General features: G+C 41.8%; 1 protein-coding gene across 3 annotated transcripts in view; it reads right to left on the reverse strand.

Annotated features, from left to right (window-relative positions):
• Positions 1 to 867: 867 nt before the first annotated feature.
• Positions 868 to 12,282, reverse strand: part of TMPRSS6 (transmembrane serine protease 6) — a 32,026-nt gene continuing 20,611 nt past the window's right edge. For 2 of the 3 annotated variants that reach the window (XM_032221279.1, XM_032221280.1), the window contains exons 11-18: positions 10,864 to 11,009; positions 8,607 to 8,705; positions 7,568 to 7,681; positions 5,957 to 6,073; positions 4,687 to 4,858; positions 3,762 to 4,033; positions 2,410 to 2,546; positions 868 to 2,231 (exon numbers count right to left, since the gene is read on the reverse strand). In XM_032221279.1, coding sequence (XP_032077170.1) covers positions 2,070 to 2,231; positions 2,410 to 2,546; positions 3,762 to 4,033; positions 4,687 to 4,858; positions 5,957 to 6,073; positions 7,568 to 7,681; positions 8,607 to 8,705; positions 10,864 to 11,009 — 1,219 coding nt within the window. In that variant the 3' untranslated portion in view covers positions 868 to 2,069. The remainder of the gene's footprint in view (positions 2,232 to 2,409; positions 2,547 to 3,761; positions 4,034 to 4,686; positions 4,859 to 5,956; positions 6,074 to 7,567; positions 7,682 to 8,606; positions 8,706 to 10,863; positions 11,010 to 12,282) is intronic. The other variant, XM_032221281.1, reaches the window with a different exon arrangement.

Raw genomic sequence — 12,282 nt, forward strand, 5'->3', positions numbered from 1 at the left:
TGCTTTAGAGAATGGGTTGACCCCCTCTTCATTGATTTATGAATAAACACAGGGCAAATGCTAGCAGCTTATCAGCTTAAACCAGGGGTGTCAAACTCAAGGCCTGTGGGCCAAATCCGGCCCATGGGTTGCTTAGATCTGGCCCGCAGGGCCACCCTGGAAACAGCAAAGGACTCACCTGCAGTGCCTGTGCCAGCGAAAATGGAGGTCAGGAGGGCTGTGTGTGACCCTCTTGAGCTCCATTTTTGCTGGCAGGGGGTTGCATGAGGCCGTCATAGCCAAAATTGAGCTCAGGAGCCCGTTTTTGCTGGCGGAGCACTCGGGCCACCACAGGTACCCCCGACACAACTGACGTCGAGCTGGCCACCCCCACCCTGGCTCCCCAAGGTCAAACACAACCCTGATGCCGCCCTCAATGAAATTGAGTTTGACACCCTTAGCTTAAACAAAACATGGGGAAGTATCATTACAGGATGATACTTCTGGAACAAGCAAGTTACCAATTTAATAAGGTCCTCTTGTGTTTACCAGCTCTTCTATTTTTTCAGGAGGTGGTGGTGATTCTACTTCCGAGTGACTGCAGTAGCTTCAACCCATACAATGCTAGCCTGCCACTGTCCTGCTACATTTAAAGTCATTCATAATTAATATCATTGTAAGGACTATGCCCAAGTTGATAGGATGTTAAAATAAAAGTTCTACAGTTTTTGCTAAGGACAAATATACCATAATTTTGCAAGTAAACAAAAAAGTTAAATTTATGCTGTGCAACAAACCTCCTCTTTTGGCAAGAGGCACACTAGCCTTGGAAACCTCTGAAGTGTGTTTATATTATTTTCAGAATAGTTTCATTATAATTTCTGTACAAAGCTATAGCGCTGAACATGAGCTGAGGTTATTCGGTTACAAGATCCTTTGCATTTATTGACAGAATTTCTCTTTTGCTGTCAAATGATGTAGGGAGCCTGAAATCTTATTTAAATTTGCAGTAAACATTCTGACTGCAAAAGAGCTCTGCTCCTCAGTCCAGATCGATGAAATGATCTCATGCAAGGCAGAGAATCTTAATTTTGCAAAGGGAGTCAATCTACCTGGATGCCTTAAAGTAGAAGCAGCTTGTTTTGATCTGGCTGCCCACTTGTTTCCCAGAGAACTAAAGGAAATGGCTGTCAGATATTGTGCCCAGTCAGGACATGATGGTGGATCAGTTGGCCAAGGAAAGAGATCACCAAGTCGGCCATTTTGTGCAAGCAAGGCTATTATGCCAACACATGGGACAACAGTCTCAGGGAGTCAAATCAGTCTCCTGATTTGGCATTTAAAAGATTTTTATTACCAGACTTAAATTAAGAGGCCTCTCCTCCTACCTCATCCACACCATAGTTTGGGGTGAAGCTGCTGTTGGATAATGATGTCACTTTGAAATACATTTGTTTTCTGCTCATTGAGTGTTTCTTTCCAGATACGTCCATTGAAAACTCCAATAATCTTAGCAGTAGGAAAATCCATGCATAATTTTCTTCAAATAATCAGTACGTAGATAAGGCATGAGTCATGTAAGTAATAACACAACATTTACCTGATGCTCTTCGCTTAACATTACACAAACAGCTCCTCCCATTTCTCAGTATTGTGGTCACTACCGTTTGGGAATTGATTTTTAAATAATACAAGAAAAACTAGATGGACTTCCAATTTCTACTTCCACATTTAAGATTAAAAGAGAACCAATTTTCCTAATGCCTTGGATTTTTCATCCAAACTAATATAAGGACCAGCCTACAGTCAATACCTTTTAAAGGAGGACAACATACCTCTCTATTGTTTCATTGGAAGAACATCTCAAATTTTATATTTATTTTCAACAATCTTTCTTCAGTGGCCGCCTTAGGCTTCTTCACACACTAAAACATCCTTAAAGACCAGAACTTGAATCTCAGGTGCAACAGGAGCCAGATGTAAGGTGGGATGTCTCCACAGTTTTGGCTATTTGAAACAGTGGGACAAGGACAAAAGATGTCTCCTCAATAGTGTTTCCTTGTAATAAAAGGTGGGATTTAGAACCATGCTCAGTTTGACATAGTTTGTTTCATCCATTCCTTCAAACTAGTAATTCTGGTATACACTCCATAGTTATTGGGACGTGCACAACCCATTCCCCAGCTCACCACACCAGCTAGAAACCATTTGCCACTGGCTTCCTGGCAGACAAGAGGTCCTCCAGAATCTCCCTAGAAAAGTGAAACCAAAGAGCAGTCAGAATATGTAATTCAAATAGAAAGAAAAGAGAAAGCTCTGAGTAACGAGCTTTGCAACACTCAGTGTGTGACATTGCATGCCAATAAGGCAGAGCTTCACGGGAGAGGGAAAAGTTCTTTCTAGATCATGGAAACTAGTGCTTAAAGTTACCTGACAGGAGTCCTTTTTGCCCTCGTGATAGCCAGCACAAAGCATCCTGGGAGAGACCTGATAGTGATAAGCTTCACTGCAGCTGTCTTGCTGAACTAATTGCACATCCACTTTTTCCAAAATCTTGCTTGTAGGGCCTGTGGGAGAGGAGCTGCAGGTTAGCAGAACTTGACCCGAGCAAGAAGATCTTTCCTGTTCCTATGAAATTCCAATGTCCACATATTCTATATCAAGGTTTCCTAACCTTGGCAACTTAATGATGCATGGACTTCAACTCCCAGAATTTCCCAGCCAGCCATGCTGGCGGCAATATTCTGGGAGTTGAAGTCCACAGGTCTTAAAAATTGCCAAGGCTGAGAGACCTTGCTTTAGAATATGTGGAAATGGGAATGAAACCCTGTTCTATAGGGAGGAAACAGTTCTTTCAGGTCGATGTTTACCTGCTTTATGCTTAAAAGTGTGTGACATTATAGTCACATTTCCCTGTTTTAGGAAATCTCCGTTGAATAAGAAATGGAATGGTACCTTTAGGCAGGGGTGAAATCAACTTACCTTTGCTAGTGGTTTGCAAGTGCGAGTGTGTGTGTGCACACCATGGTTGTGCATTTGCAGGACTTTCCGCGCATGTGCAGAGCATCAAAATGGGACACGCTGCTACCGAGCATGCCTGCAAAGGTAAGTAGAACAGCGGAGGGGGGTGGGATTTGCTGTGCCAGGCGATTTGGATTAGCTAGAAAGCAGGAAATCTGATGATTCTAACTAATATAAATCACATGTCACAGCTAATCGTTGGTAATACTGTTTCACCTGAACTGGTAGCATTTTTTTACTATCAGTTCGGGCGGACCAGTCCGAACCGGTAGCATTTCACCCCTGCCTTTAGCAAATAAAACACCCTGTTGGAGCCTAACAGAATGGGTTGAACCCAGTGGTGTTACTCCTCTGGCAGCTGCTGATCTGGGATTAGTAGCTCTCATTCCAGATGCTTGGAAAAACCTCTGAAACAAACCCAATGTAGTTATGGAGGGGAAAAAGGAAAGGAACAACTCTTGAAGTCCCCTCCCTGGCATTCCTAAGCATGCTGTGATATTTGCATGATTTATGCAAGGATCCACTAGAGGGAGCTTGCTAGCAATCTTGCTACAAAGCCCTTGCAATGCTTGGCCTGAGTTTAGCACACATGTAGTATTCCTATGAGGCTGAATTTGCTTTCAGCAGCCAACATTTAATAAGCATTGCACACTCTTTTTGGCAAACGCTTAGGATGCCTTTTTTGATCCTATAATTATATCTGATCCATCCTTATAAATCTTGAAAAAGGGGGCCTTAAGGACACAAACCAAATACTGTACCTCCTTCCTTGACTGCACCCCAGCCTGTGACCCAACACAAGAGGCCAGGCTCAAAGAGATGGGAGCTGGCAGGCAAGCAGACGGGCTGGATGAAAGCAGAATAGATGACTGGGTGGTCAAGCTGCAACAGAGCCACGTCATAGTCGTGGCTGTCTTCCTCATAGTAGGGATGCTGCAAGATGCGGTTCACTTTGAAGGAAACCTCATTGTGGCTACTGACGTTCAGAAAGTGCTTGCCCAGGTATACGGTCCAGACTGTGGGGGAAACATGGCTGCAGAAGAGAAGAGTGGGAAATCGCTTAAGCAACTTTGTTTTTCTCTTGATAACTTCATTTGTCCAGCTCCCAAGTACAGGTCAAAGGACTCTGTGTCTAGGGAAGAAAGGGAACTGTCTCAACACCTCGTCAAACTCTGCCCAAGACCCAACATTTGTGGAACTGGCTTTATTGATAAAATTGTATTAGTCACAGGTCATTGCATCTTCTGTAGGGAGGCTTATCCTAAGGGAAGAACATTGTAAGCACGTACTTGCTTGCCGGGAGGAAAAGGAAGAGAGAAACTAGGAGCAGTTAAAATTATCTTAGATAGTGGCTATAAATAAAGGAGTAGACATGTCGGTTTTATGCAAGAGTCCTATGGTATCTCAAAAGACCAACACATCTCTTATCATGTGAACCTATCTTGAAAAAGAAATGGTGAGAGGAAAGCAATGGGGTGCTTTCCAGAAGCAACCCGAGAACAATAAACAAGGAGAAATAAAAAGCTAGCAAAAACGTTGCGGATTTGCTATAGGCTAAATATATATATTTAACTATTTGTTCAGTGTTATTAATTTATCTGACTAAAGAAATCCAGTGCGCCTGATAGTGTGACATAAAGCAAATGTAGAAAGGTGAGTTTTAAGCTGCCCACCCCATTTATTTACCTGTCTTCCTGGAAACAGTGAGCTGCGGTGATCACCCAGCGATCTGCAATCAACGTCCCCCCACAAAGGTGGTGCCCACGCACTTGCAAACTTGCTTGCCAAGGCCACTCCCCTTCCACAGAATGAGCCCCACCAACAATTCTGTGTGTTGCCATCTCCTGCACGCCACAGTCTGAGAAAAAAGAGAAACTTTAGGAAGTAGAAAGAATGATAAGAATGAAGTGAGTGGTAGAACAGAGTGCGGGAGAGGGGTACTTGCAAGACTTTTTATGATGGATTTTGTTTTTCTGTTTTGAAAAATCATGCCTACATAAAAAATCTAGGTTTTCCTTACTGATTACCACTCATTCATCCACTGCATTGATGCCACAGGCTTTCCTCTGGGAAGAAGTTTAAGTTGGTGTACTAGGGCAGTGGCGTCTCCTATCATTTTATCTTCACAATCATTCTTGTGAGGATATACAGGTGGCTGATGATTGGCAGATCCAAACTTGAGTTTCTCTGGACTCAGTCCAAATCCCTAATTACATTGAATTGGCTCTCTTACATTAATCACTTGACATATGATGCTGGTGAACAAATTGTTGGGACTGTGCAGTTTGACTTCATTAGGAACAGCTGATTGGTTTCAGTTTGATTTCTTGGATTGGCAATCCAATTTGAGCATCAAATTAATTCAAAACATTTTCTGAATTTTATTTTTAAAAACCCACAATTTGATCGGAATCATTGGTCCAATTCAAAAAATCAGTTCAGAGTCTTCACAGTATTTCCTTCTAACTGAATCTTGAAACCCAAGTATTTCCATAACCATTCAAATTATATGAGATTTTTAGATTAATTGCATCTCTTTATTTCTTGTGAAATCGGAACAGATTCTGTGAGAACATAGTTCAAGTTGTACATTGTAAACGGGCGCGTGCACATGCCAGAAACCGGAAGAGCAGACGCTCGGTGCGCATATGTGCACCAGGAAGATGATCTTCCAGTTTCCGGCACTCCTGTTGGCGTGCCAGAACCCAGAAGAGCAACAGGTGATGGCTTGTGTGCCTGGAGAGATGGCTCTGCGTGCCACTTCCAGCACCCATGCATAGGTTAGCCATCACGGGTCTAGTGCATGGCACTGAGGCCTAGTGTTAGCAATCCTTGATAGAATGAATAGCAGAAGAGCTCTGCTATTAGGACCATTCTAAGCAGAAGAAGCTAAGATGGTTTTAGATATTCCTCTGACCAAGATGGATCTCTTCCCCTGAGTTGCTTAGTTGCGTACCACAATGCATTTCATCCGATTGATCCTTGCAATCAGGGACTGAGTCACATTGAGGGTTGGGCTTCTTCACACAGTTCCCATCAGCACATTGGTAAGTGTAGAGACCACAAGGGATCCCTGCAAAGATATATTAAGTGGTGGAAAGAGAATATGGTTTTATTCTTATCAATTGTTGCACTTAGTACAGTACTGCAATTTTCTCACAGGGTAGATCATTGGTGACCTTCCATATGTGCATGAATTACCATGTCCAGAAATGTTAACAATTAAACATGTTGGCTGGGAGTTATAACTTGGCAGTATCACTGAGTCCACAAATTTACCTGCCAGCTGCACTTGATTACCTTCATGAAGCTCAGTCTCAAAGGCATGATAATGGTGAAAAGAAAGTGACAATCACAACATCAGTGCCCATTGCTTTAATATTAAGGAATAATTTGTACTCTGAAAACAAAGCTACAAGCAAGGCAAGCTGGACTGGTTTAAAATGCAGATGGAATCATAGGGAAGGAGTCACTTGGGTCATCAAGTCCAGCCTTCAGGAATCCAGATCAAGATGGTAGAGCCTTTGCTTGAATTTCCAATAAAAGACTATTAGTTTCACTGCGGAGCTGCTTTAACTGTTAGGAAATTTCCACCCTTAACATTTAACTGGAATTTGACTTCCTATGTCTTAAATCATTCATTTCACTTCCTGCGTTCTGGAATAAGAAAGAACAGGTCTTAACCTTCACTCAGGTGGTTTCCTTTCAGGCATTTCAAGAATGTGGTGCACAAAATAGGGAAACAACAGGGGGTCTGATTGGTTCAGAATAGAGTGGAATGATTCCCTCCCTTGATTTAAAAATAATACTTTCTATTGATGTAATCTAAATTTATATTTGTTTGAATGATTCCCTCCCTTGATTTAAAAATAATACTTTCTATTGATGTAATCTATATATTTATTTTTTTGCAGCAGTATTACATGTCAGCTCTCATTAAATTAATTACTATCCCAAGATCTTTTTCACAACTGCCATTACCACTCCAATATCTCTCTCTCTCTCTCTCTCTCTCTCTCTCTCTCTCTCTCTCTATCTCTATCTCTCTATCTATCTATCTATCTATCTATCTATCTATCTATCTAGCTAGCTAGCTAGCTAGCTAGCTAGCTAGCTATCGTGTGTGTGTTTATATATTATGCCTCTGTGTGTGTATGTGTGTGTATCCTGTATCCTGTATTTCCTATATATATATATGGATATATGAAATGCAATACATTTACATTTCTCCCCAATCTAGTGTCTTCCAGATGTGTAAAACTTTGTGTCTCAATACTATAGCAATAGGACTTAGACTTATATACCGCTTCACAGTGCTTTACAGCCCCCTGTAAGCGGTTTACAGGGTCAGCATATTGCCCCCAACTATCTGGATCCTCATTTCACCAACCTTGGAAGGCTGAGCCAACCTTGAGCAGATCAGGATCAAACTGCTGGCCATTGGCAGAGTTAGCCTGCAATACTGCATACTACCCACTGTGCCTCCTTGGCTCTATCTCAGTTAAGGTTATTTCTGAGGATAGGAGGTTCTAGAAAGTTTCTTTATTAGATGTTCTTGATTCTATACCTTCATTGCATTGCTCCTCGTCACTCCCATTGATGCAATCCAGATGTTTATCACAGAGCTTGGAAAACTGGATGCACATGCTGTCTTCTTGACATTGAAATTTTGCAGGGCAAACTAGCAAATTACAAAGCATAAGGAAAAGAAAGAAGAAAAATCAGGAGGCAGAAGAGCAACAGGGATTAAAAAATGAAATGATACAAATGGCACCCAATACCGACGTATTTTCATGCATCTTTTTGTGTTGGTGGTCAATTAAAAGGCCTTTGCCTTTATGTTGTTTTTATAGAATAAGTGAATTTTTACTGGCCATTCAATCTAACATTGCTTGTGAAATTCATCCACCTGTACTTTATATGGAAATATACATTTACATTTGCTCTTTTGCAGCAACTACATATCACCTCACATTCAATTAACTACTATCCCAAGATCTTTTTCACAGCTATATGCACAGATGCACAGAGAGAGAGAGACACACAGGCAAACACACACAGAGAAAACATATAAGGAATGAATGTTTCCTAGTGCATAGTCTCCTCTTTGGATATGTTTTTTTAAAAATCATAAAGAAAAAAAGAAACTAGAATGTATTTCATTGAGTTACACACTTAACTCAACCAGCAATGATGTTGATCAATCCACATTGTAAAATAATGGTTTTTTTTTAGATTGTATGTTTGATTGTGTGTGAAAATGTAAGTCTACTCTCCCATGTCCAGGTTCTGTCAGCAGGGTTCAGAGCTAAATGACAGAGCAATTGATGAATGTGGCATCTATTTCTTCATTTATAGATCTCCTTTCCCATAGAAGATTGTTTGTTTACAATTGTTTCTCACCAATGTCTGCATTATAGGAACTTCAGATGATTCTGAAAGAGTAATGTTCAATATGTTTTGGAGAAGCTGGCTCATAGATAGGAATAAATTCTTCTGTGAGAAAAGCACATGTCCCCTGCAGAGATCCTCTTGATCAAAAAGGACAATTATTTACTAACAAAAGTCACGAAGACAAGTGGGGGAAATGATAAAGCATTGCTCACCACAGTTTCTCTCATCTAGTCCATTGGGGCAGTCTTCAATTCCATCACAAGCTGGCACACATAAACCATTCACAAGGCAAAGAAATTCTCTGGGGCATGCTTTTTTTTTTTTTAAATGGAAAATGAAATGGAATATTAGTTGGTTTTTAAATGCATTTTCAAAATTCAGTTTAAATATTGAAATATTGTGCTGTGCTTCCAATCTACTTTCCAATCTAAGATGTGGCAACTCTAGAAAGAGTGCAGAGAAGAGCAATCAAGATGATGAGGGGACTGGCGGCTAAAACAGATGAAGAACGGTTGCAGGAACTGAGTATGTCTAGTTTAATGAAAAGAAGGACTAGGGGAGACATGATAGCAGTGTTCCAATATCTCAGGGGTGGCCACAAAGAAGAGGGAGTCAAACAATGGTGGGTTCCTACTGGTTTGGCTGAACCAGTAGTAGTTTGGCGGCCTGGGTTGCTGGAACCAGCAGTGACCCAGGCCTGCCAGGCCCCCGAACTGGTTCTCCGGGCAGCGCCATAGGCGGCACTATCTTGTTTTTAGCTTCTGCGCATGCACAGAACAATTTTTATTGCACTGCGCATGCACGCACAGCAGGTCCATGAGAGAACCAGCAGTAGTCCCTGCTGGAAACCATCCCTGGAGTCAAACTATTCTCCAAAGCACCTGAGGGTAGGACAAAAAGCAATGGGTGGAAACTAATCAAGGAGAGAAGCAACTTAGAACTGAGGAGAATTTTCCTGACAGTTAGAACAATTAATCAGTGGAATAATTTGCCTCCAGAAGTTGTGAATGCCCCAATACTGGAAGTCTTTAAGATGTTGGATAGCCATTTGTCTAAAGTGGTGTAGGGTTTCCTGCCTAGTCAGGGGGTTGGACTGGAAGACCTCCAAGGTCCCTTCCAACTCTCTTATTTTAGTCTATTCTAATTCTATGTGAAATTGAATCTATAATATAATTTTGAAATCTGAGAATGAAAGATCCCTCTGTCAACAATAAATGATTATCATCAATATTATGTTAAACCCATAAAAGTCTTTTAATCCATGTAGTATTAGCTGTAAAATTAGGAACTGGGAAACTCTCTTTTAGAAGAGTGAGTGATGATGTGTGCATTTGTGTGCATGCATGTGTACGTGTGTGCCTTCAATGCAATCTTGTGCATTTCCTGGTGTTTACCTCAACCAGCTCCTCCTATTTTCTTGGCAAGCATTTCAGAAACAGTTCCTAGAGCTGAAGCTAAAAGAGAACACCTGGCCAACAATATCCAGCTGGTTCTGTGCTAAGGGGGAACTAAAACGCATTGTCTTCTGGCTTCTAGCCTGGTACCAGCTTTAACACTATACCAAAACTGGCTGTCACGTTAGAAGCTGGAGAGCAGTGCACCACTATGAGTTAAACCTATGGGAATATTTGAAATGTTGGAGTTTGGTGTTGCATTTAGTTCTGACATTGTAGTGGGATCTAAGATGAGGCCTGCCCATCACAGAAGAGAACAGAATATTACCTGCCTGATTTCCCCCCCCCCAATTCGAAGTACCAACTTGTATGGTAAAAGTGCTGTGCTTTTAAGAAGCAGAAATTAGTTTGTGTGGTTGGTACCAGAAAACAGCAGGAACCCACCCACTCCTTGTGATAGATCTAGCAGCAAGTTAAGGCAGGAGTCCAGATTCATCGCAGAGTATTGAAAACCTGCAAGTGTAGTGCTGATCATGCAAAAGACACCATTCTAGGCCATTTAGGGAAATGTCCCCTGCAATTAAACAATATTGATGTTCTGCTGTAAACCATCCAGTTCCCCATTAGTCTGAATCAAGTTTGGCCCCTGATTCATGTTCAGTCACAATGGCAACACTCATAACAAGGCATGCGTTGATTTTTCCATAAGTTTCCAGTTACTGCATGAACTGCATCAGAGGTGGTATTCAGCAGGTTCTGGCCAGTTCTGGAGAACTGGTAGTGGAAATTTTAGATAGTTCGGAGAACCGGTAAATGCCACTTCTGACTGGCTCCTTCCCCATCTATTCTCTGCCTCCCAAGTCCCAGCTGATCAGGAGGAAATGGAGATTTTACGGTATCCTTCCCCTGTCACGCCCACCAAGCCACGCCCACCAAGCCACACCCACCAAACCACACCCACCAAGCCACACCCACCAAGCCACACCCACCAAGCCATGCCCACTGAACTGGTAGTAAAAAAAATTGAATCCCACCACCACTGAACTGCATGTTTTAGATACTAGTATATACTTACGGTCTGACTGATTATACAGACTGTAAGCAACCGACACTCCAGGCCCTGTTAGGGAGATCTGAGAAGTAAAGTTGATGGTGACACCAGCTCTAGACATCACAGGTATTCTTTCAGCATAGGCTTGCAAAATCCGCAGACCACAGAATCTAGATTTTTTTAAAAGAAAGATTAGGGCCATAAATCACAATCAACCATTTTGCCTTTGAAAACACCAGGGGTCTAGAAAGAAAGATGCCATGAAATTTGGGGAGCAAGAGAAGGTCAAAATCATCTTCTTCTGGATCTCTTCCAACAGCCAGACTTGCTGATAATGAAGACAGCAACTGTGAGACATCTGCCATTGTAAAATTACCTACAATTCCCCCAGTGGATAAAATTAAAATAAGTTACTATCTTCCAGGATCAGCTATACAGTGTGTGGGGGGGGGGAGGGTGAGGGTGTGTGGGGGTGCGTGCGTGCGTGCATGTATGTATGTATGTATGTATTTATGTGTATATATATGCTGGTCTTGTTGTATTCGGGTCTTTTCCCATGTAAGATTGAGATTGTCTTGGCAACGTTTCGGCGAGGTCTCACTCGCCATCTTCAGGCTGGGTTTTGGGCTTAAAACGTGGTCGGAGCTGCTGTCTTTCTATAAATATTGGTGGGGTGTGTGGAGTGCTGGCTTTGTTTCAGTAAGTGGAATGATTGGTCATGTGGTTGTATCATGATTGATAGATTGGTGCTGATTGGTTCTGGCTGTGTGACCGTTGTTGTTTTGTGTTGTAATGGCCTAGGTGGTGGGTGGGTTGTAGATTTGTAGATTAGGACGTCGAGAAATTTCCCTTTCTGGACATCCTAATCTACAAAAAACCCAATGGTTCCCTAGGACATACCATCTACTGGAAAAAAAAAAACACCAACCGCTACTTAAACGCATAATCCCATCACCACCCTGCACAGACCAACTCTGTAGCCAAGACCCTCATCTCCAAAACCAAATGCCTAGCCGACAAAGACCACCTGAAAACTGAATTACAAAGTCTCACAAATGTATTAATCTCCAACATATTCCAAAGTAAAACAATTACCAACCTAATCCAAAGGGAAACTCCTCCCCAAAACCCAGACACAGAACAGGACAACGGCATCGCCCTTCTCCCTTACATCAAAGGCACCACAGATAAAATCAGCAAAATTCTCCACAAACACAATATCAAGACAGCCTTCAACACTGACCAAAAAATAGCCAACATCTTAAGAAACCCCAAAGACAAAATCCAGCGAGAAAAATCAAGGAGTCTACGAAATACCATGCAAAATCTGCCCTGCAGCATACATGGGACAAACAAACAGAAGAATAAATGCACGCATCGCAGAACACAAGAAAACAGTAAGAAAAAAAGAAAAAACTTCCTCCCTTTTCAAAACACCTTAAA

Source organism: Thamnophis elegans, chromosome 7 (assembly GCF_009769535.1).
Source record: "Thamnophis elegans isolate rThaEle1 chromosome 7, rThaEle1.pri, whole genome shotgun sequence".
In the NCBI taxonomy this organism is placed as follows: Eukaryota; Metazoa; Chordata; class Lepidosauria; order Squamata; family Colubridae; genus Thamnophis; species Thamnophis elegans.